Below are 24,622 nucleotides of genomic sequence, written 5' to 3'. Positions count from 1 at the left end.
CTAGAAATAAGTCTTAAATATTAATTTTAACTAAGCACCTCAAATTTAAAGCAGTTCTGATGCTTTGAAAAATATTTCGAAAAGAGACATTGCCATATTTGGGTCAGGAATAGACTTCCAGCTAACTTTCCCAATATTTAAAAAAATTTCTAAAAAATGATTAAATAAATTTGCTTCCTACAACATATTTACAACATTGATTTATTTTCTGTGCTGATCTACATATTTGGGACATTTGTATTACGATATCTCTATAATAATCTCTTCCTATTGATTATATTATTAAATTATGATTCGATATAGAATCAAATGCTTTGCTTAAGTCAATGTGATGCTAATTACTTCCCAGTGCAAAATTGTAAAATTTTAAATTCTCAAATTGCTTTTGTGTATATAGCAAATATTTTGAAGCTCAAAATTTTGTAGAAGAATAAAATGATGTACCAATTAAATACAAATATATAATGTAAATTAAAAAAAAAAATTTTGTAAATGATTTTATTTGATAAAAAGTTTTGTTAATTAATCACTGAATATCACTTTATTTTCAAATGGCTGTAGTTTAAGATAAATTTTGAACAAACAAGAAAAAGGGCCATTTTCACAGATGGGTTTATATATTATTTAGTAGATTAGTAAGAACGTCTAAACTAACTTTAATAATAATTAACTCTTAGGACCTAGGTGACACTTTGGGTACACGTCCTCTCCACGCAACCTTCAACATACACTGTGTGTGTTAATTGCAGTGTAACGCGATCCAGGATAATAACACCCAACATACAACCAACTCTTTTATTGCACGATCTTTGTCTGGAAGTCCTAACTCTAGTTTTAATGTGAGGTTGAGTTGAGACTCGATCCCATCACCTCCCCGATGACGAGAGGATGTGTTAAGCCAAGGTCGCTGATTTAAACACACTATCATGGTAGGAGGGATTGAAATCCCCACTCCCATCCATTTAGAAATCTTTGTAGATTTGTTTTATAAGAGAAAGTAAATGAGATTTTTGTAACATATGTTTTTTAAGTTAAATAATTAAATCTTATTAAATGTAAAATTTCAATATTTAATGAATAAAATTAGTGTATTACAAAATGACATCTTCAAGAAATGCGTCAATAGGTAAAATTTGTTAGAATTAATATCATATTGAAATTAGAATTAGTTAGAAATTAGGCGTCAATAATTATTTAATTTATCAATAAAAACGAATGGCAGTTATAAAACTATAAATGTTTCTTCATAAATTTCATGAGTAGTTCTGAAATATTAAACTGCTATATTCTTTTTTACAAAAGTATGAAATAATTTCATCGATACCAGTCAGGCCTCATTACCTTGATAAGGATGGATAATAAGGATCAGACAAAGGTAGTGCAATTAAAGTGTTGACCACTTGACTGTCTGTATGGTAAATTATTGCACGAGAATCTACAAGAAGGAAAGACCATATGTTTCTTATCTATAACACCACACAATCTTTCTTGTTAAAAAACGATTATATTCACAATTTCACATCCTTGTATGAAATTAACAGGATGTTTGTCTGTCTGTCTATGTATACTCGCTCAACGCCAAACCAATATGATTTTTATTTTGCAGTGTATCTTCTTTTAGGTCATCGAAAGGTTTATAAATATAGGAAAATCCTCCCAAGAAAAATTGTCCATAAAAAAAATTTCCCCTATCCCATAAAAATTTTAGGTTGGCCCTCGCCTGACACCCCCCCCCCCCCCCCGCCCCCCTCCCCACACGGGCCTCTAGGGTCATTGACGCTAGGTATAAAGCATTTAAAATTAATGAAAACTAAATACTTTTGTTAACAGTTTAAGCAAATGGCGCAATCTTTTGTATCTAGATCAAGTAAATCAAACCTAAAAGAGATTTTAAAAGTGTCTAATTTACATGAAATAAAATATAGCAGATAAATTCCTGATAAGATTAACAGCTTCGATCTTGATACTTGCAGATACATACTCTGTGTAACCTAATTTTTTAAAAAGATTTTATAATACTTATTTCTCGCATCGTATTATAAACATCTTTCCGCGGATATAGAATGTACAATTATAAGATTAAAACCATTTTTTTTAGCCCCAAAGTGCCGAAGGCACGGGCTAAAAAACTGGTTTTAATCTTATGATTGTACATTTTTATATTCGTAGAAATCTGGATATAAAACGATGATAGACATAGTTTTTTTTCGTATGGATGAGAACCGGTTCTTATCCACCGGATTCGAATGAATACGAGAAAATTATTATCTCGAAAGAATTTAAAAATGCATTAGAAGTATAAGAATATTTGGAATTAAAAAATCAATAAAAGAAGATTTTTTCATGTACCTTAAAACTATACCCCTTAAAAGACAAATCTATTTTGTCAAATGAAGTCCTAACTGTGTATTTTAATGTTTAATAATTTGCCAGAGACAAGGCATTCTTCCTAAATAAATCTAAATCGTCGGTAGGGGGAGGGTGGGGACATATAATTTTTGGTTAATACTTAATATATGGGCAAAGAAATCAAAACCCAAAATTTCTTATTGGCAAACAGTTAAATTTAAAAGAGAAACTAGTCATCAATGTTCAAATCTCTTGCTCTAATAGGAGCATAGTTAAAAGGTTTTGCAAATTATGGAAATTTAAGACGAACCCCAATCTGTCCTACTTTGAGAAAGACGATTCCAGTGACGTCATATACGTTTCGGAAAAGAAAACTTGAAGGGGGAAGAAAATCTCTTCAAAAGAGATGGGGAAAAGGGAAGAGATTTTCTTCCCCCCTTCCCTAAACTGGAATCGTCTTACTCAAAGTAGGACAGATTGGGGTTCGTCAAATTTAAATCAACCATGGATGTCGTTTTTAATGTCTCTATTATGACAACATGTGGTCACTGCATGATAGACTCGAAATAAAGTATTACCAAACTTTACCAATAAACTGTAAACAAATATGATAAATATACAAGCAAAATAACAAGTTAATGTTGAATTTCAAATCCTTCTCGTCCCTTCTTAAGCATAAAATGAATTTGAAAATTTTGAAAATAGATTTTAATTTCCTTATAAGGATGTTGTTTTTATATGTCGTCTTTATGACAGGTAAATATTTTATAAATATATTTCTTAAATTATATATAAAAGAAAATATTATACAATAATATCAAATTAAATTAAAAGTATTTCAACTTGTTTTATTTTTTTTGGTACTAAACTCATCCCTGACTTGAATGAGAGAAAATTTTTGTTTTGAATCAGATTGCAGAAAGAACATAATAATAAAATACACAATAGTCTCTTTGTGAGTTTAAATTTATAACATTATTTTTTGTTAATGCATTAATGAAAATTATTTTGTTTAAAATTTGACTAAATGACATCTCGTATAATATACTTTACATTCCATCTTAAAAATAAATCTGTAAGGTGTATATATATGTTTAGATATCTGTAAACCACCAATTTATGACTATTGATTTTTGATCAGCTGTAGGTTTCAATACTAGATGTTTTTTTAAGTAGCGCAGCTACTCTAAATCTAGAGAATAAATCTAATTTTGCTTAGAATTTACTTTTAGGTGTTTTAAACATTGTAAATTAAAGATTTTATTTTAATAATTAATATTTTACAACAATATCTTCTAAAAACTGTGAGGAAGTTTGATAAAATTACGTTTATTTTGCAAGCTTGTTTGAAAATATTTCATTATTTTTATAATTCTGACAAAATAGATTTTCTGTTTAAATAAATAACATAGCCACAAAAAGGTTTAAGTAGTTATTGAAATATTCTATTACTATTCTTGCTAATTAAATATTCGTTAACTATGTATAATTTGCATTTTTAAAATAGACAAGAAAAATATCCTACTTAAATGCTAATTTTATGAAGTTATCTTAAACTTTTTCCAAAAGTTTGTTTTATAAAACTTTTTTATTTTTCATTGATTTTATTGATTATATAGGTTAAAAATATCAAAAGTATTTTTCAAAGGCTATAGATAAATTTTGATTAATTTCGATTTTTGATTTTTTAAATTTTTTTTAAAATCTGCAAGAATATGCATGTCTATTCAAAGAATAGATTATATAAAAAACAAAATTAAACATATTCAGGCTATCAAAAAGAAAAAAATATTCTTTTTTACCATTAAATCGCAAATATTTAAAATCATTAGATTTTAAGCTTATTTTGCATGGAAACACATTTTTTCAGTTATTTTTTCTCAACAATGGATCTTAAATGATTATTACTGAAAACTTTTATGAAAATGTTATTATCCAAAACTTCAAATAAAGGAAATAATTGCCGTTTGCAAAAATGTGTGCAAAAAGTTGCCAATATCTCGTTAGAAGGGACTTAATGGATTTGAATTCTTACTGCTTATGAGTTAGTGGACTATAAACTATTAGAAAAGTATCACTTTAAGGTGAAATTTTGAGGGTCAACTTTTTTTCTTTTAAAATTCGCAGTGTGGTGAAGACTCTAATAAGCCAAAGTATGAAACTTGTATAAGATTTTAATGCTTTGGAGCATAATCATTAAATTAAAAGACCATGGAAAGAAAACGAAGCAGCGGGTTCATCGTATTTTCACAGTAGCTTTTGATAGTTTAATTTAGGTTAGGTAAATGTTATGACTACTCTGCAGGGTTAGAGACCCCGCAGGGGATAGAAAAGGGAAAAAGCTACTGTGAAAATACGACGAAACCCACTACTTCGTTCTCTTTCCAATGTCCATGATCCTAATTTTATATTTAAAAGCCTTATAAAAAGCCACATTTCCTAGTAAATGAACCCTGTTTTTTTGCGTTGACTACATCAAATAGTTTTCTTTAAAGAAGTGAAAACCAAAAGAATTGAAAATTCAAATTATAAACCAATTAGCATACAAAAATATATCTATAAATCAGCAGAAGGAATCAAAAGGTGTCTTTTTTTATCAATTGAGATATTTTTTATTCATAATGCGTAAATTGAATCTACGAATGTAGGTTCTATGTAGTTTAGTCTTCCCAACTTTTGAATTGGTTAATGTCATAATTGATCACCTTTAAACCTTTTATTTTATTCCTTTACCTTTGTTATGGATATTATCCTCAACCATTTAAAACCCCCCTTTTTTTTACTATTATAAGTTATTTTGGATTAGTTCTCTTTCACAGCCTAAGATAATATTCGTTTTTTGTTGAATGATTAATTTCACTAGAGGCTATGTATTGATATATAAAAATAGCCCAAACCCATCCCTAAGCTTTAATTTAAAATAAAAAAAAATCTTACTACTTAAAAATGTAATAAAATAAAAATACTTTTCGAGTTATGGACACTGATGTTTTTGTTAATTGATAATGCGAAAATCAAATTAACTTTAAATTAATAAGAAAATCTTTCCTACTATAATTGCGAATAATCTTGGGCGATCACTTCCAACTCTAACTTCATAACTAAAATAAATACTGAATAGATAGATTGAAAGAATTTTACCAAAAAAGTTCAGTGTTATATCTCTCACAACAGCCAAGTAAATCACATTTATTGTGTGTCAAACAAAGTCAATTTTATACTGAATGCTTTTTATTATCACGCAAAAATTCAACCATCTCATTTTTCTCATAGACTGACGAATTTATGTACAGACGGACAGACAAAATGATTTATAGAGTAGGTTCGCTACTAGCAATTAATGTGTGAATGTATATAAATAAAATAGGATTAGATTATAAAATATTATACTTAGGATATGTTCTACTTTATAAAATTGCTATAAGGAAAAAGAATGTATATATTACTTGGATGTTGCACCAGATTTTCATGTACTCGCAACTGGCTAAAAAAACGATGACCCACATCGTCCCCTTTACCCCTCCTACTGCATGAACGAACTGACCATTAAAAGAGGTTCATATTAGCAAGCTAAATTGACGACAACTTTTCTCCTGTCATAATATCCACGTATATCCTATATCCAAAAGTAAAAGACGTTTCCACTGAACTGAATTAATCATGTCTAACAAGAATATTATTAAAATTTTTACCTGGAAGTTTTGTCATCAGTAAATCTTTTAGTCCATGCCAGGTTGTCGCTGGTAGGTATACATGCCTAAATATTACAGGAAAATTATGTATGGGGTAAGTTGTGTTTGCGTGTGAATATATTGAAAGATCTCATAAACAGCTATACTTATCATATCAAATTTACAGGGAAGTTTAGTAATTTCTAGGCTAATAATAAGAATGAGAAAAACTTACAATTATACCACAAAATTATAATATCAAAATGACAGGAAAATTGGGGGAAGGGGGGGTAAAAATACCTGTTCTCCACATAATTGGGTAACACTAGGTCCTGGTACCGACCAAAGCAGCATCAGATCACACTAAACATATAATAATAAACATTTTGAAATGACCACTGCGTCAATAAGTACTTTCATTATGGGGTAGGCTGCTTTTTTATCTTTTCGCTTAACCCCTGAGGTAAGGGACAGGGGTTGATCCAGCGGGGCAAAGACATAACCAATACCCAACATAACATAACCTAACAAAAGATAAAACAATATTATATGAAAACTATACTCCTCCCGCATTCATTTTTTACTTATTTCAAAATATGCTTGGTCGTGCTTATGAGCTCGGTGCATAATAATTCATATTTTTTCTGTGGACTGTAACGAAATATCAAAAACAGTATGTTAAATTAATTAAATCATGTATAAAGTTGGTATCAAAAAAATCAATAAACGCAATCCCCTACGGACGTACAGACGTACAGACCAACACTAAATATAGAACTACTTCGTGTTTAAATTAGTGAGCCAAAGTGTCTCTAAAATCAGCCATTTTTCGCCATAAAGTGAGGGATTATCCATCCCTTTTTAGGGGTTTTCTTTCCCACTTCTCCTCTCATCTCCCTCATTTTTATGACGTCACATCGCTTATGTTTGAGAAACTTTGTCCCACTACAGTTTAAAACATTAAACAAGTTGGACATCCGGAAAAATAAAGAAATGTTGTGCAATCATTTTCACAAATTGTCACATCCTGTTTTGTATTCGCACAAAAAGACAGAAAGTAACAAGGATGACAACATCCATAAAATGGAAGCTCTAAAACTAGGACAAACTACCATTAACACTTGTATAGTGTGTGAACGGAATTATCATAATATACATGTATAAGAGTCAAAGCAAAATTGTAAGTAAATTTGTTGAAAAACTGCTTGATACAGGATAATGTTTATGGACATACTTACATTTTAGGACTTGATTATAGAGTTGCTTTGCCTATAGTATTGTACTTTGTTGTCCTATGAATCAGTATTCCAAAAATCAGATCAATCGGATAATTAGATTACATAAAAAAATTGTTGTTAAAAAAGTAAATAATCAACTTGTTTAAAATGGACGTACGGACATTCTGGTAGTGATTATAGAGTTACTACGCTTTCTAAATCGTACCTAACTACTACAGAAATCAACCTGCAAAGTTTGAAATCGATAGGACAATTCTAGCTTGCCTAAATTAACGAAAAAAGCTTTCCGTTCCGTATGGACGGACGTACGGGCCGACCCTAATTATAGAAAAGCCTTGCTTTGAAAAACAACGAACGCGATAAATTGCATTATTTGGTCCACTATCGAAATTGTGATCTGGAATTTGCGTCAACCCTTTCATGTTAGGTATGCCCGCGAGATCCTGCATTTTCTCTGCGTCCAACATATCTTAGAGGTGCGTTTTTTATCATTTGAAAATGTGATTCATGTGCGACAGTGAATGCACTCCCACAAATAAAAATAAATATTTAACAACAAAACTTAAATTAAAAAAGTTTTTTTGTTGTTGTTGAAAAACAAAGCTTTTCCACAATTAGGATACTCTGTTGGTTAATTTAGCCCTGTTGAAATCGTCAAATATATGTTAAACCTTTCATGGTGATTCCTGTAATATATATTGTAACATACAATACCAGAAACATATGAGAACATAATATATAAAAATAGGAATAACGCATTAACTAAAGAAATGTTTTTGCATAAGATTATTTTGTCATTTTACTAAGGATAGGACAATAAATGATTATTGAATAATGAACATAATGTGCAATTAGGTACACTAAAAATATTTAGGGACAAGGGACCAGGATTTTAAGTGTAAATATCCCCACAACCAACTCCCCCCCCCTCAACACCCCTTTCACGCAGTTCCCTTGAGTTACATCACAAAACAAGTGCTATGCCAATATAACGCTACAAGAATATCCAAATTTTCATCAGTTTAAAATGGAATTGATTTACTGATTTACAGCCCCTGCAAATGAACCCAGTAAAAGTGTCGAAGTATTACGTCAGAAAAAATTAACAATTAACCAATGAATGACCGCTATATATTTTACCATTGATCAATTACAGCGAACACTGGCTTCTCATTGGTTAATTGTTATTTTTTTCTGACGTCATAGTTCGACACTTTTACGTGGTTCCCTGCAAATAAGTTTCAACGGAACAAATCCTTTGAAAGGAATTTACCACAAAATATGTACCTGTCCTTGTAGAACAGAGGTTGTTACATTTATCTTATAACAAATACCTCCACAAACCTTTTTTTCTGTATAGGAAGTGTGGGGTGGTGTATGTTCCAATTGAAAAACAAAGGAATCCACCATTGAAAGGATGTGTCCTAACAGACTGTTGAAATTATTGAAAAAAAGGGAATCTACACAAAAAATGTGTACTGACCATGCAGAACAGAAACTGATACATTTATCTTATCACAAATACCCCTTCAAACCTTTCTTTCTGTAAAGGAAAGTTGGGGTGCTGTATATTCCAAATGAAAACAAGGGAATCTACACAAAAAAACTGTTCCTGACCATGCAGAAACTGATACATTTATCTTATCACAAATACCTCCACAAACCTTGTGTTCTGTATAGGAAGGGTGGGATGCTAAATGTTCCAAAAGAAAAAAAAAGGAATCCACCATTGAAAGAATATGTCCTAACGGACTGTTGAAATTATTGAAAAAAAGGAAATCACCACAAAAAAATGTGTACCTGGCCCTGCAGAACAGAGACTGTTACATTAATCTTGTCACAAATACCCTCAAAAAACCTTTATTTCTGTATAGGAAGGGTGGGGTGCTAAATGATCCAAAAGAAAAATCAAAGAATCTACACAAAAAAGCTGTACCTGACCCTGTAGAACAGAAACTGTTACATTTATCTTATCACAAATACCCCCACAAAACCTTTCTTTATGTATAGGAAGGGTGGGGTGCTGTATGTTCCAATTGAAAAAAAAAGAATCCACCATTGAAAGAATATGTCCTAATAGACTGTTGGATGTTGACAAAAAAATATGTACCTGACCCTGTAGAACAGAAACTGTTACATTTATCTTATCACAAATACCTCCACAAAACCTTTCTTTATGTATAGGAAGGGTGGAGTGCTGTATGTTCCGATTGAAAAAAAACAAAGGAATCCACCATTGAAAGAACTAACAGACTGTTAAAATTATTGAAAAAAGGGAATCTACACAAAAAAATGTGTACCTGACCCTGCAGAACAGAAACTTTTACATTTATCTTATCACAAATACCCCCACAAACCGTTCTTTCTGTATAGGAAGGGTGGGGTGCTGTATGTTCCAAAAGAAAATAAAGGGAAGGAAGGAAGGGTGGGGTGCTGTATGTTCCAATTGAAAAACAAAGGAATCCACCATTGCAAAGAATATGTCCTAACAGACTGTTGAAATTATTGAAAAAAGTGAATCTACACAAAAAAATGTGTACCTGACATTGCAGAACAAGGGAATCTACACAAAAATGTGTAACTGACCTTGAAGAACAAGGGAATCTACATAAAAAATGTGTACCTGACATTGAAGTACAGAAACTGTTTCTTTAATTACAAATAATCCCCACAGAATTTATTTTATTACAAATACCACCACAAACCTTTCTTTCTGCATAGAAAGAGTGGGGTGCTGTATGTTCCAATTGAAAGAATATTCCTAACAGATTGTTGAAATTATTGAAAAAAAGGGAATCTACACAAAACAAATGTGTACCTGACCCTGCAGAACAGAAACTGTCACATTTATCTTATCACAAATACCCCCACAAACAACCTATGCAATAAAATAAAAAACAATTAGATCAAAATAATACTCAAATCTTCGGTTTGTATGTTTATGTTAGGGTTGGGCTGAATATCCGGCTGATTTCTAATGCCGAATATCCGGTTATCCGGTAATTTGCCAGATATCGAACGTTGGCCAAATAAATGGCCGGAACTCAGATATTATTAATCAGCCGGATATCCGGTATCCGCCCAACCTTAGTTTGTGTGAAAAAAGATAAAATTTAATTACTACTAATTTTACTATTAATATATAAGGATTTCCTCATTTCATCTACTTATTAACAAAAGTTTGAACATGTTTCTGTCCATCTCAATTTGCCAGATAATTTGCCAGATATCGAACGTTGGCCAAATAAATGGCCGGAACTCAGATATTATTAATCAGCGGGATATCCGGTATCCGCCCAACCTTAGTTTGTGTGAAAAAAAGAAAAAAATTAATTACTACTAATTCATTTACTATTAATATATAAGGATTTACTCATTGCATCTACTTATTAACCCCTTACAGTCGGGCCCCTTGCCGCACCTTAATCAGTCGGGGGGGGGGGCGTTCAACGCCCCCCCATGCTATCTCAGTTCCCATTAGAGCTAGAGGGCTAACATTTTTTGTGTAAGTCCCCTGTGTTATGATAAATTTCCGACCTTAAGTAAGTCAAGGTCAATTTTCGCTTCCTTCACCCTTTTATTTAACAACCTTTGTTTTTAGGTCCTTTTTTACTTAAAAATTCAAACGGCTGTAATTTTTTTATTTTTGAAGCTAGAAAATTTTTTTTTTTGCAGAAAATGTTAATCTTTATGTAAATTTTATATTTCAAATATCAAAATATAAATTTCAGCGGCTGCAGCTGTACTTGGCAGCTACCAGCCGCCGCAGTCGGCGGTCGGCGGGAAAACGGCGGCGGATCTTCATGAAATTTTAATACGTTATGTAGACATGTAAGAAAAGCTTAAGTTTAAAATTTGAAGTCTCTAAGTCAAAAATTGCGGCCTCTTAAAGATTTCTGGAGACCTGGAAGATCAGGATCTGCAGGATCATACCTGGAACCTGAAATTGACTTGAACACCTGTATTTAATATGAGGATGTACTACTAGAGGATATTTTAGTATTTTGGTAAGATAAAATGCTTTTTTTAAGTCAAAAAAATATTTTTGCTTTTTACCTGGATGACCCTGCCAGGTTTGCTGGCATCCTGTGCCCGCCAGGATGGAGATATTCAAAAAATTCCAACTCTCGGTTATGTGTCATACCCAAACTTAAAAAGTCACGCAGTTTGGGCTCTTTATTTTTCACACACAGAAAATGAGATAGAAAAAACCGGATAGGGGGGCGTTCAACAAACCCCCCCCCCCCCCCCCCGACCGTTAAGGGTTAACAAAAGTTTGAACATGTTTCTGTCCATCTCATTATGGTTATCAAAAAGTGCAACTCATAACAATACATAATTAGGTTATTCCAGGGTTATTCAGACTAAGGGCGTGCAATAAAGATTAGGTTTTCTGGAACATCTCAGATGAAAAAATATAAGATTAAAAGCAAAACCAGTTTTGTAAGCCCTAATGGGAAGAAGACCTGGCCTAGAAAAATTGGTATAATTTGTATTTCAATATTCTTGGAAAATTGTCCGTAATACGATGCTATACATGATTTTCAGTATGGCTGAGAACCGTTTCTAATCCATCGGATATTAATCGGTTTGGAAGCCATACTAAAATAATAGTTCTCTCTTTTCTCTTTTTCTCCTTTTACCCCATCACCTCCCCCTCCTGCTGGATGAACAAACTGACCAATAATCGAGTTTCATGTTAGCAAGCTAAATTGATGAAAATTATTTTTCTCCTGTAACAGTATCAATGTACATCCTCTTACCCAGACAAATCACGTGCAATAAAAGGGTAGGTTGTCTGTAATATCTGAGATAATTGGGCATTGAGGTACGATAAGGTATACAAATTTACGTGAACAGTCCAGGCATCGATATTCATTCTATCTCTGAGCTGGGTGCCACATGTATCCAACAGAATAGGACGGATCTAAAATTAAACAAGGATGATTATGTTTATATATAGCTCAGTGATACAGGGATCTAAAGGGATAAGACAATGACCGATAAATCTATGTACATCCCCAATGTTGCTATCCAAAAATACCCCTTCTGTAGATTACAACTAGTGGTTGAAACGTTTGGAAATTCAATTTAATGAACCAACCATCAAAATTCAATAAAAAGTCCCCAAAGTTTTTAAGCCAACAAATAAGAAAACGTTGTTATAAAACTTTGGGAACTTATGTGTTAAACAAACCAATGTCCCCTCCCTCCCTGGCAGTGACAGCAAGATTTCTCTATTGAAAATTCAAAGGGAACCTCAAATTACTTAACAATTGAGAATGCACTAAAGGGTTTGCTGTAAAACTTTCTTAATCCTATTATATAAAGTAGTAAGAGTTTTTTGTCTGAAGCTTTAAATCTCAATAACTACTGAACTGATTTGATTCTCGATTGTAGGCAAGCTTCACATAGGGCTTGTGATGTTTTTTTTTGCTATTTTATTTTAGGTCGTTGGAAGTTTTAAGCTATTTTTCTCTCTCTTTTTTTATGCAGTGCCACTAGATAATACACTAATAACAAAAATTAGGGGGGGAAAGCTTTTTACTGTAGAAAAATATTTTTATAAGGTCGACATTGGATTCATCTTTCCTTTGTCTTATCTATGAATGGAGTGGATATTGGACTTTATTTTGTAATGTTCCTCAAATTTGTATAGACTCGTTCTCTCATTTCAACCAATGATTTTAATATATAGTAGTTTTCCTTTTGCTTATTCTAAACTCTTATATAAATTAATAAGTTTTGCTTTCAAGGACATTGTCAATCTTGTTAATTTATTTTATGACTTCGAAGACGAAGAAAGTCCCTCAAAAAATCAGCTTTTTACGTCATAAAAACGCGGGATTATCCATCTCTTTTTTCGGGGTTTTCTTTCCCACTCCTCCTCTCCTCATCCCTCATTTTTATGACGTCATTGAGGGACTTTCTTCGTCTTCTATGACTTCATACTAATCTATATATTTTGAGTAGAATCATGGCTCTGGAAGAATCTCTTATTTGTGTGCTGTCCACATAAACAGTTCTTGGTACACATCTCACACGCAGGCTCAAATCATCTGCAAGCAATAAGCATGGCTATTTTATTACTTGGATCTTACACTAGATTTGCATGTTCTCGTATTAAGTAAAACACGCAGCGGACTAAAATAACGATGCCCCTATCCACTCCCTTTAAAACATCCTCTACCCTCCTAATGGATGAACGAAATGACCAATAAACAAGTTCCATGTTAGAAACCTAAATTGATGATAATTTTTCCCTGTCATAATGACCCCGTATATAAAATTATAAATTCATTTCTTAACATAAAAATAAAAGTATTTTTGATAAAACTAAAATAATTAATTGCATTATAGGTGCATTTGAGGAAGAGGGATTTTAATTAGATAACCCATTTTTTTTTATTTTAGAATGAAAAAGAAAAAGTAAAAATTAATATTTTTTAGGGGGGGGGGGGGTATTTTTTCTTTTTGGTGGATGGTAACCTCTCCAAAATAGTTATAAACCTTCTCCACGGTTTAGCGAATGTGCCTCATTTTTATAAATTTACTGCCATTTATATCGTTTGAATTTTATGATTGCTAATTTAAGCTTTCAAGTTGACTAAAATCCTTATATATGTCAAAGTAATTGAATGTTTGTCTTTGTGTCTGTCTATTTGTATCAAACAAACTCTCCAACCCTTTAAACGACATAGTTCTTTAGTGTTTAGCCTTTCATGGTCCCTTGGAGTCCCATATCTTTAATTTTTCTTTGCTTTTTCTTTTTGAGACTTAAATTTAGATTAAGTGTGAGGTCTATTACCCCCCTTACCCCCTCCCGTCTCCAATGTCCGTAGAGCCCTCTAGGGGCGTATTACAAATCAAGTAAATATTACCTTCAGCCCAGTATGGGAAAGCTTCCCTTGGGTTTTCAGTATTTCTAGTTCCGCCGTAATAACTCCAGTTATGCTGAAATAATCATTTTCAATCAAAAAGATAAATTGAAATTTTACTACTAAAATAAACTATTGGCTCCCCCCTCTAGCATCTAGAGGCTCTATATTATTATTCATAGATTTAAAAAAAGACAAAAAGTCTCGAAGCTGAATATAAAATAGCCTAAAACCATCCCAGGACCTATTTGAATCTTCCCCTAATTCAGTTATGTAGTCACTGAGCTTTAGACAGAAAAACCTTACTATCTTATATGATAGGGTTATCCGTAAGCTTTTTTGTTTTTCTCGCTAACCGCTGAGCTGATATGGTTCTCCTTTACAAGGAAGCTTTTTATAGGTCCAGGGAAGGTTTATAACTATATCACCATTTCAAGAAAAATAACAACCTAACAGTTTTTTTCTTTTTAAAACTAGAAGTTGGGTGGTGGACTTCCCCCATCACCCTCAGGTGTCCCTAGAGGCTTCAAAAGGGGCGAAGCCGCAAGTGTAAAATTAAGTGCTGAAGAATGATTATTTTGTGTATAATCATTGGGATGTACATCAATTTATCATCCATTGTCTCATTCCTGTGTATACCTGTTCAAGGCCAATAGGATCATGGACACACATCTCATCATGGTTGTTCTACTCAAGCAAATCCTTTTTTTATTTTGATGGTACAAATACTTTAGGTAAGGTCTTTAAGTCTGTCTTTAGGACTTGATTATACGGATGCTTTGCTTTTAACATTATACCTTGTGGTAATAGGTATCAGTATTCCAAAAATTAGATGAATATGATAATTATAACATACAAAAAGTTTTGTCAAAAAAAGTAAAAAAATCAACATTTTTAAAATAGATTTACGGACATTCTGGTAACTTTTGCTATAGAGTTGCTAAATAATACCTAAATCTCATATGAATTATCACACAAAGTTTGAAATCGTTAAAAAAATTCTAAACTGTTTAAATTAATTTAAATTTTAGGATTTTTTCCTTAATTCCTCCGAAATTGACTCCTGAAAAAAATATGTTAAACTTTTATGGGTGTATCAGAAATAAGGATTCTTGATCCGTTAAAGGTGTGTATAATAATTGTATTAGTATGGATGCATAACCAGTCGTGGAGACCTTTTACGTCTGCTAGCAAAATGCTTTCTGCTCTTTTGTAACGACTTGGCTGTGTTGATATTTCACGCTCTATAAGCTTATAATTTACATTTAAAGACTCAATTGAAATTCTGCAGAGGATTCCAACCACGTGAACATACAGTTAATCAACCCCTGCTCCCCTGCCCCCTCTATTCGTTTACTTTAATTGTATTTTTCGGACTGTAAAGTAAAAATAAAATCTTGTAATAAGAATCATGTAACAATGAGGTATAATCTTCCATACAAAACAATGCAATAATTATTTGGTTCTCAGTCATACTGAACAATCATATATAGCATCGTATTACTGAAAATTTTCTATGAATAAGAAAAATAACATTTCTCGTTTAAATAACGAATTCTCAAAATTCGAAAAAAATAGTCTAATATGTAAATTACTACTGGTGCTGCTCATAGTCTAATGTGTTCTCAAGAAATTTTTTTTTTTTTTTTTGGGGGGGGTAAATTTTCATTTTTGGGGGGGTTGGGGTGTCCCACCCCCCAAGAAAATAGCTTAAAACCACCACAGGACCGATATGTATATACCCTGAAGAGTAGAATCCAATCGGTTCAGTGGTTACCAAGATCCTAAGCTTCAGACAGACGGACAGACATCAAGCTACTTTGTATTATAGATATATATCATAGGTTTCAATATTCTTTTGAGGGTTATTAAAATATTTCCCGCTGTTTTTTTATCTTTGATTGAAAAGAAATAAATGAGTTCCTTATTGCTAAGAAGGTAAACAGAAATTATGAAAGCAGGAACCATAGTGTCAGGTTTATACCTGAGTATTATCCGTGTATGTACATTGTGACCCGCGACCGTGGCTCATGTCGTAGCGTATCCGCTCGTAGTCGGGAAGGTGAAAGGTTCGAACCTCGGTCTGACACCGCGTCATAACTAATGACTTTAAAAATGGTTCCTACTGCTGCTATGTCAGACTATTTTAGACTAAGGAAAATGCCTTGGCCCAAAAACAATTGCAATCACTACCATGCACAGTTAGGACTTCAAAGGTCGTGCAATCAAAGGGTTGGTTGGCCGATGGGAAAATGGACGCTTTACACCGTAATCATACGACTTAGGGCAGACAACCCTTTCCCATATCCATAAAAAAAGACATTGTTAGAGAAACACTGACAAATTGTCAGCGGCCTATGCTCCCCCTGTGGAGTGAAAACGGCTTGTTACTGTATGTACATTGTAATTAACTAGGGTTTTCTTATTTGTACATCTGACCGTCCAACTATCACTATAATATAGGCATAAAGTATGTAATATGAATTAAGAAACACTTATAATATAAGCATGTAAAACGCAGTAATATGTTGAAAATTTAATTCATTACTGATATATCCAAACCCTTCATTAACCTAACCCAATCTTTTTTTAAAAATTCTCAATTATTAAGTCTTAAATTATCCTGCAGTGTTAAAACTTTTTGAATAAATGTACATTTTTACATTTTGATTTTTGTACGTCATTAACAATTGTCTTCTATTTTGTTTTGTTCATAAAATAACAATGAAACAATATAAAATGATAAGCAAGTTTTAATAGCGCTTTTACTTTATACATAACTGGAGGCTTCGCCCCTTGAGGCCTCTAGGGGCCGAAGAAAAAGATTTTAAAAAAATATTTTGTTGATTTATTTTATAGGTGCAATTTCTCTTGGGATGGTGGTGGTACTGGTACCTTCCCCAAAATAGTTATAAACCTTTCAGAGCCTATGAGAAGCTACATTGTAAAGGAGAACCATATCGTTTCGGAAGTCAGTGATATTCTTTGGTACAGACAAACAGACAGACAGAGATTCTGTTGCTTTTATATAAGGATAACTGTCTTCATGGATTATTTAAAGTTGTACCTGGTTTTGGACCTAACATCCAGCCATTGAAACCCTGAAATATTGTACTGTTATTAACATTAAATAATATTAATAACTTAATGATATTTCCAGTATAGCATCGAGCCCGATTAATATCCGCAGGATTAGAACTGATTCTCAGCCATGCAAAATATCATGTATAGCATCTTATTACAGACGATTTTCTAGGAATGAAAAAATAAAAATCATAAAATTAGTACCAGTCTAATCCTTTAAAAAGAGATTTTAAGAGTTTTTAATCTTGTAATTTATCATCTTAATATCCATAGAAAGCTGTCCATAATACATTGCGATTTATGACTAATATGACAACATCCATAGAAGCAAAGCTCTAAAGAACATAATAATTAGAATATAAATATGAGTCGAAACAAAATTTATGTTTTAATTAGATCTAGACTTTCGCAACGATACAGTAATTTGATGACAAGATTGCTACAAATAGGACAATTCTAACATGACTAAAATTAACAATAAAAGCTATCCGTTACCTACCTACAGACAGACGGACGGGAGTTTCGCTTTTAAAAATACCTGATTCAGATAGAATATATACTGAGTTCCATTCTCATTAACATAAACATGTCTTCCATTAACCAGTTCACCTGACAACAAATTTTTTCATGGAATATCATCCTGTAATTATTATCAACAAAGAAAATGAAATAACAATGAAAAGGATTTTTTTCTTAACTGACAGAAACAATGGGCAATGGGCAATTTATAGGGAATAGCTAAAAACCGTCATCTTCCATCCAAACAAGAACTTCAAAATGAAAGGGTGCGTGTAGTTTTTAAAAAAAATATAAAAAAACATTCATATCTCCTTTCCTGATTTCTTTTCAGGTGATAAAACCTATGGTTCTGTCATGTTTCAAAGATCTTAGTTTTGAATAATATAGGTGAATCTACACAGAGATTATTTTACTACAACCCACCCCTTCCACCTATAGAATTTCAGTTCCCGGGGGAAATATTTTACCCCCTAAAAAGCACACAGGCCTTTACCAATATATGTTTAAGACTAAGTTCATAAGATAACAGCAACACAATTTACCTGTTAAAGAATAAACCCCCATTCTATCCCATTGGATTTCACCAGCCGGTCCTGTGGATTCAACTAGTATTTTCTGACAACATTCTGAAAATGTGGTGACTGGTTAGTTTAAATACATAATGGTTATAATAACCCTTTATTATAAGGTAGTAGTTAGGTATCCTATTTGATATCACCAGCCGAACCTGTAAATTCAACTATTATTTTCTTACAGCCTTCCGTATATTTATATAGGTTAGTAGATGGATATATATATCCTATTGAATATGTATATCCATACGACCATTAATTTTTTTGTCTGAAGCTGAAGATCTTGGAAAATGCTGGCTCGAATTAGTTGTGCTTATCTGAGAAGCCTTTAAAATATCTTTAGGTAATTTTAGGCTAATTTCTTAACTCAACCTCTCTCCCTTTCCCTTTAAAATCATTTCTCGTATTCATTCGAATCCGGTGGATAGGAACCGGTTCTCATCCATACGAAAAAACTATGTCTAGCATCGTATTATATAAAGCTTTCTACGAATATAAAAATGTACAATCATAAGATTAAAAACAGTTTTTTTGCCGGTGCCTTCAGCACCTCTGGGCTAAAAAAATGGTTTTAATATTATAATTGTACATTCTATGATACGATGCGAGAAATAACTATTCTTGTTTTCAGTGCCCTACTTTCGATTACTATGCATTCAAAACTTTGAAAGGTGCTTATTGCAACACTTTTGGACTCAAACCTCCTTGTTCTTTTGTGTTTTGATTCAATCTTAATCATTTAAGGAGGAGATATTGGGCTGTTTATTACACTAGTCCCCAAAGTTTTACAATAGCGTTTTCTTATTCGTTAGCTTAACAACTTTGTGGGACTTATGGGACTTTTGATTGGTTGGTTTAATTAGTTTGGTATCCAAACGTTACAACCACCAATTGAAATTTATAGAAGTAATTTTGTATAACATTATTGGAATTTTACATCAATTTATCAGCCATTGTCTTGTCCCTTTAGATCTCTGAGATAAAATGGTATTGTGTTTCTTGTAACAACAAAGAATTATTAATGAGAAAGTATTAATTTCTTTTAAACATTAAAGGTAATTTTCATTCGTATGTAATTAATATGATTGGTTTATGACAGGGATCTAAGGGAATAACCGATAAATAGATGTACATCCAACTGATGATTCACAAAATTATCCCTTCTATAGTTTACAATTAGTGGTTAAATCGTTTGGACAACTAATAAAAATTCAATAAAAAAATGTTGACCTAACAAAATAATAAGAAAACGTTATAATAAAACGTTGGGGACTAGTGTAATAAACAGCTCAATGTCCCTTCCCTCCCTCCCTGCATTTAAAGTTAATTTCCATTTGTGTGTAATCAATATGATTGGTACATGGAGAATCTTTTCTTGTCTAATTAAAAAAAGTGTACTATACTTTGGGTGAATTCAAGGAGTGAGGAGACATTAGGCTATTTATTACACAAGTCCCCAAAGATTTATAATAACGTTTTCTTATTCGTTGGATTAAAAACTTTGGGGATTTTTATTGAATTTTTATTAGTTGGGTCATTTAATTGAGTGTCCAAATGTTTCAACTCAATTAGTTGAGTGCCAAAACGTTTCACTAATCACTAATTGTAATCTACAGAAGTGATAATTTTGTGAATCATCATTGAGGATGTAAATCAATTTAGCGGCCATCGTCTTATCCCTTTAGATCCCTGGGATAAATGAGTAGAGTGCGGAGGGGGGGTGTCAAACAAGATATTATAACAGGTCAGCTGAATCTTAATTTCCGATTTTGTACGTCTCACCCTCATCCTATCTCAATATTTACTACTAGCTAAAAAAGCTCCTAACTTCAAAAAAATCAATATTTGAAAGTTTAAATTTTGAATGTATAATGTATAAATCGCTTTGTAATTGTAAAAATCCTTTTTCCTTTGACCGCAGTAGCTGAAAATAACTTTTGCAATAGTTGATTTATCTGTCGTACAACTAATGAAAATAGGGAACAAATAGGTAATCAATTTTCAGTACCTTTATCTTACTTCAGTCCTTAAGGTTTTACACCCCCTCGTGAATCGCTGTTTACGCCACTGAATGAAGATTAGCAGTCACTTTTTTATTCAGCATCATCTATGCGGCTAAAGATTTGGCCATTGTTAAAGCGAAGGTCTATAAATAATATATTTAGCCGCGGAAACGAATATAAAAAGTAACCTGTGCCCAGTGCTTGTCTTTTTCGTCTGGAAACTCCTAGGATTAAATACATATCATTAAAAAGAAGTAACAGGATCTGTGTCGGTCTATGTGTACTAAAGAATCTTGCTATCCAGTAAACCGATACGGTTCTCCTTTACAGAGTAGCTTCTCATAAATCCTGGGTGATTTATACCTATTATGGGGGAGGGAAACCACACTCCCAACAAAGATCGCCCCTAGAAAAATGTTCACCCAAAAACCATTTTTTATACTTTTTTTAAAAAAACTAAAAATTATTTTAATGTCTCTATATTTGTGAGAATAAAAATAAATTCAATAATACATAAACCTAAAACAGACGATCTGAAGAATCACTCAAATCAAAATATAGAGAAATTTCTCTTTAAACAAGATTTGGTTTAAGCATTATTGAGATATCTAATGACACATTAACCAAACCCCTATGATCAACTGTTGTTCAAGAATGAAAGAAAATAATCATAAAAACTAAATCTGTTTTACTGTTCAATGAATCTTAATGATAAAACAAACATGCATACATCTATCAATTTTATAATACTAGATGGATTTCTATACCATTTGTACTTTGGCTGTTGAATGAATCGTACAGCGGTAGTGTATCAACTGGTTCATTGGAGGCTGCTCCGTTTGGTCCAGGTGATCTAAAATATACAAAAAAAAATTAAATTATCGAATCAGAATACAAAATGGTAAAGGTATTGTTTTATAAGCTGGAACGCTATGATTCTCTTTTGCTTCTTATAGGTCAGAGAAACTATTTTGGTGGTAGGTACCTGAATCCTTCCAAAAGAAATCGCCCCTGGAAAACACCGATAATTCCAAATAAAAACTACAATTGTAAAGACTCTCGGCAACATTCCCCCCACCCCTTTTTTTCCTGAAGTGCCCCTAGAGGCCTCAAAGTATCTAGTAAAGAACCCCTTTGATGCAGGGGGCGAATCAAGAGAAAGAACAGCAATGTTTGGACAGAAGGACAGACGAAAACAACAGCATTATAGAGTAGCTTCACTACTAAAAGACTTCCGAACAATGGCGTGCACAGCGATTCACGAGGTGAGAAAGGGGGGGGGGGTATGAAACAATAAGAGGTTGAAAAGCCTTCCTTTTTTAAATTTAAAGTGAGGTGTAGACACACCCCACCACACGCCACTGCTTCCCATATAATAAGAATGTTAAGATTATCCTAGATTTTCCAATCCCTGTTTCGCACGCAAAATTTTACCTGACATCAACTGCTGGAGCAGAAACACCTTCAACTGAATAAAAATAATCATAATTAAGTATAAAATACCAAAATTTAAAGTTATTCTAAAAGAAGGCGTCTTAACTTTTTTTTTATAGCTAGCCGGTTCTTTTAGTAAGTAGTAAATGTAAAATTTTTCATAGAATTCAGATATGCAATCGGTTTTTTTGTAGACCTCTTATTTTTTAAGTAATTTAAGTTTAAAAAAAAAATTAAGTCGATTTTAAGGTACTAAAACGCAACAAAAAAAAGGAAGAAAATGGCCATAATGAACAAAAATAGTAAGATCTTTAATTTGACACCTTACTTTTTATATTTTGTCAGGTAATTATTGAAAAAATTTTGAATAAAAACTTTGAACTTAATTTTATCATTACACAGATGAAAAAAATATGGGTTCATATATACCTTTAGAATCAGAAAAATATTACAAATCCATTGTGAGCAAAATTGAATAAAGTAAAGAATAAAAAATAAAAAAATGGCCTATTATATTTTTTTGTACAGGCAACACTTTCCTCATCCCCTAATTACCCCCTCTTTATCCCCTTCCCATTTTTATTCTCAATTCAAGAAATAAGATGGTTGCCTGTATAATTTAATATAATATTTTCATATAATTCCTTTTATTGTAGTTTATATACTATATTGTAAACTTTATTTCAATTTTGCTTAGAATGGATTTGTAATATTTTTCTCATTCTAACAGTATATATAACGCCTATTTCTTATGCCTGGGTAATGATAAAATTAAGTTCTAAGTTTTTATTCTCGTGGGTTTAAAAAAATCAATTTTTTTCAATAATTACCTGACAGAATTGAAAAAGTAAGGTGTCAAATTAAAGATCTTACTAATTTTGTTCATAATGGCCATTTTCTTTCTTTTTTTGTTGCAATTTAGTACCTTAAAATCGACTTAATTTTTTTTTTTTAAACTTAAATTACTTTAAAAATAAGAGGTCTACAAAAAAACCGATTGCATATCTTTTTCACTGTTTTATATATTTGTAATCCGTCTTTACATCAATATATTATTACTGGGATGTTGCATCTGATTTTTTATATCCTTATACTAAAGTAACAGGATGTGTGTCTGTGTGTTTGTGTGTATGTGTGTTTGTGTGTTTGTTTGTACCGTAGGATCTCGCTAACTGCTGAACCGATCGGGTTCTCCTTAACAGGGTAGCTTCTCATAGGTCCCCGGAAATTTTATAACTATTTTCTTGGGGGGTGGGACACCCCCAACCCCCCAAAAAAATTAAAAATACCCCCTCCCCAAAAAAAAAAATTTCACCCCCGCATCCTATACCCCCCTACTGGATTAACCAAATGATCAATAAATGATGTACATATTAGCAAGCTAAAGGTGACTACAAATTTTCCCGTCAATATATCCACATATTTCTTATATCATGTCCTTTTTAACGTTTGTTTGATTGCAATATTATTGATATTGATTATCAGTAATGTTAATGTCACTGCAAATTTAGGACCTTCAGACAAAGATATTGCAATTTAATTTCTAATGTTATGCAAATGAAAATTGCATTTTTAGATTGAAAAGACATGTACAAAAATTTCATATGCATATGATATAAACTCAAAAAATAAAGATAGAAATCAATAAAATTCTTCCTTTGTGAACTTTTCCAGTAGACAAAATGTTAGTCGCAGCCGTTAAAATAGTGCATAAAAAACAGCTAAAAGATTTTGCAGAGGCCGCCCTTTTTTAAGTATTAGCTGTCATAGCCAAAGCGACATTTTTTTAGCCTAAGTGAAAAATAAAAAAATATTAAAAATCATTATCCTTACCAATTAATAAATTTTGCGACAGTATGGCAATGTAGACACAAATGCCTAATCTTGCCAAATGCACTTGCATCTTCTTGCACATTGAAACTGCAGGGTGCAAATATGACATTTCTGTGTGTGTATGTGTATGTGTGCTTGTGTTTGTGTGTGTGTGTTTGTGATTGTATGTGTGTGTGTGTGTGTGTGTTTGTAGGTTTGTTTATCAGGGGGAATGTAATTTTACAACCGTCCAAAATAAGAAAAATGTTCTAATTATCTTTTGAAAGATGTATAGAAATGTTAGCGGCGAAGCTACTATATGGAAACGCTCTGTCAGTGTTTCCATTTATTTATTTAACAAAGCATTACGCCTCTAGCTAAAGAAAGGGGTTGCGACCATTCACTTTTGATTTTAAATTTGAAAAAAAAATTGGGGGAATCATTTTTTAGGGGTGATTTCTCTTAAGAAGGTGTTGGTATCCTCCCCAAAAATGGTTGTAAACATGAGAAGCTACATTGTAATAGAAAACCATATCCGTTCTGCTGTTAGAGAGAACTTTCGTTACAGAAATGCGGACAGATTCACGGAAATGCTGTTACTTATATAAAGATTACAACTATGAAAAGAAAATCAGTTGTCTTTTTGTCGGTTGCATATCAGCCACTCTCGTGTTTTGTGGCTCCTTAATATTGATGTGTAAGTTATTAATGCACTTAAAAGGGACACTTCTTAAGTAAAAAAATCATAGAATAGATCTAACTAGCGGCTAAGCCCCTATCGCCCCCACTCCTGGAAATTTTCATTTTTCGGTGGGTCATTTCTCTTGAAGGGTGGTTTTATCCACCTCAAAAATAATTATAACAATGCCCCAAGACCCATGAGAAGCTATATTGCAAAGAAAAATCATTTCAGTTTAGCAGTAAACGAGATCCTTCGGTACAGACACTACATGCAGATATTTAGACATACTCACATATATAAAATTACTTTTATATAGGGAAAAATAATTATTTTTTGAAAATCACGATAAAAAAGTTGCACGTAAAAATGCAATACAATGC

The 24,622-nt window shown here is 32.3% G+C and overlaps 1 protein-coding gene across 3 annotated transcripts; it reads right to left on the bottom strand.

Moving 5' to 3' along the window:
• Window positions 1-1,007: 1,007 nt before the first annotated feature.
• On the bottom strand, window positions 1,008-23,724 carry LOC145321757 (uncharacterized). Of its 3 annotated transcripts, XM_080163339.1 has the most exons (19): window positions 23,582-23,724; window positions 21,749-21,782; window positions 21,082-21,167; window positions 20,503-20,538; window positions 18,282-18,365; window positions 17,759-17,829; window positions 17,204-17,237; window positions 15,179-15,199; window positions 14,776-14,825; window positions 14,140-14,212; window positions 13,211-13,317; window positions 12,111-12,185; window positions 10,124-10,136; window positions 9,369-9,415; window positions 6,321-6,383; window positions 6,042-6,106; window positions 5,401-5,450; window positions 1,941-1,994; window positions 1,008-1,269 (listed from the first exon to the last, which is right to left on the bottom strand). In XM_080163339.1, the coding sequence occupies exons 1-19, from the start codon at window positions 23,688-23,690 to the stop codon at window positions 1,223-1,225; spliced, it is 1,119 nt and encodes a 372-aa protein (XP_080019465.1). In that variant the 5' UTR covers window positions 23,691-23,724; the 3' UTR covers window positions 1,008-1,222. The 3 variants fall into 3 exon arrangements, with proteins under 3 accessions (XP_080019465.1, XP_080019464.1, XP_080019466.1); XM_080163338.1 differs by lacking the exon at window positions 9,369-9,415 and having other exon boundaries at window positions 10,077-10,136; XM_080163340.1 differs by lacking the exon at window positions 9,369-9,415 and having other exon boundaries at window positions 10,077-10,136; window positions 21,091-21,167; window positions 23,582-23,709.
• Between the last annotated feature and the right edge of the window lie 898 nt (window positions 23,725-24,622).

Source organism: Acartia tonsa, chromosome 6 (genome assembly GCF_053477335.1).
Source record: "Acartia tonsa isolate MP-2025a chromosome 6, ASM5347733v1, whole genome shotgun sequence".
Classification (NCBI taxonomy): Eukaryota; Metazoa; Arthropoda; class Copepoda; order Calanoida; family Acartiidae; genus Acartia; species Acartia tonsa.
Note: the sequence above shows the minus strand (reverse complement) of the source record. Positions and strands in the feature narration are given on the sequence as shown.

Excerpts from the sequence above, each read along its gene's own strand:
- LOC145321757 (XM_080163338.1), bottom strand. The coding sequence starts at position 23,690 with ATGTCATATTTGCACCCTGCAGTTTCAATGTGCAAGAAGATGCAAGTG. Across the intron at positions 21,783-23,581 it reads GTCGCAAAATTTATTAATTG|TTGAAGGTGTTTCTGCTCCA; the intron begins GTAAGGATAATG and ends ATTTTTATTCAG. Across the intron at positions 13,318-14,139 it reads TTTCCCATACTGGGCTGAAG|ATGATTTGAGCCTGCGTGTG; the intron begins GTAATATTTACT and ends TATTGCTTGCAG.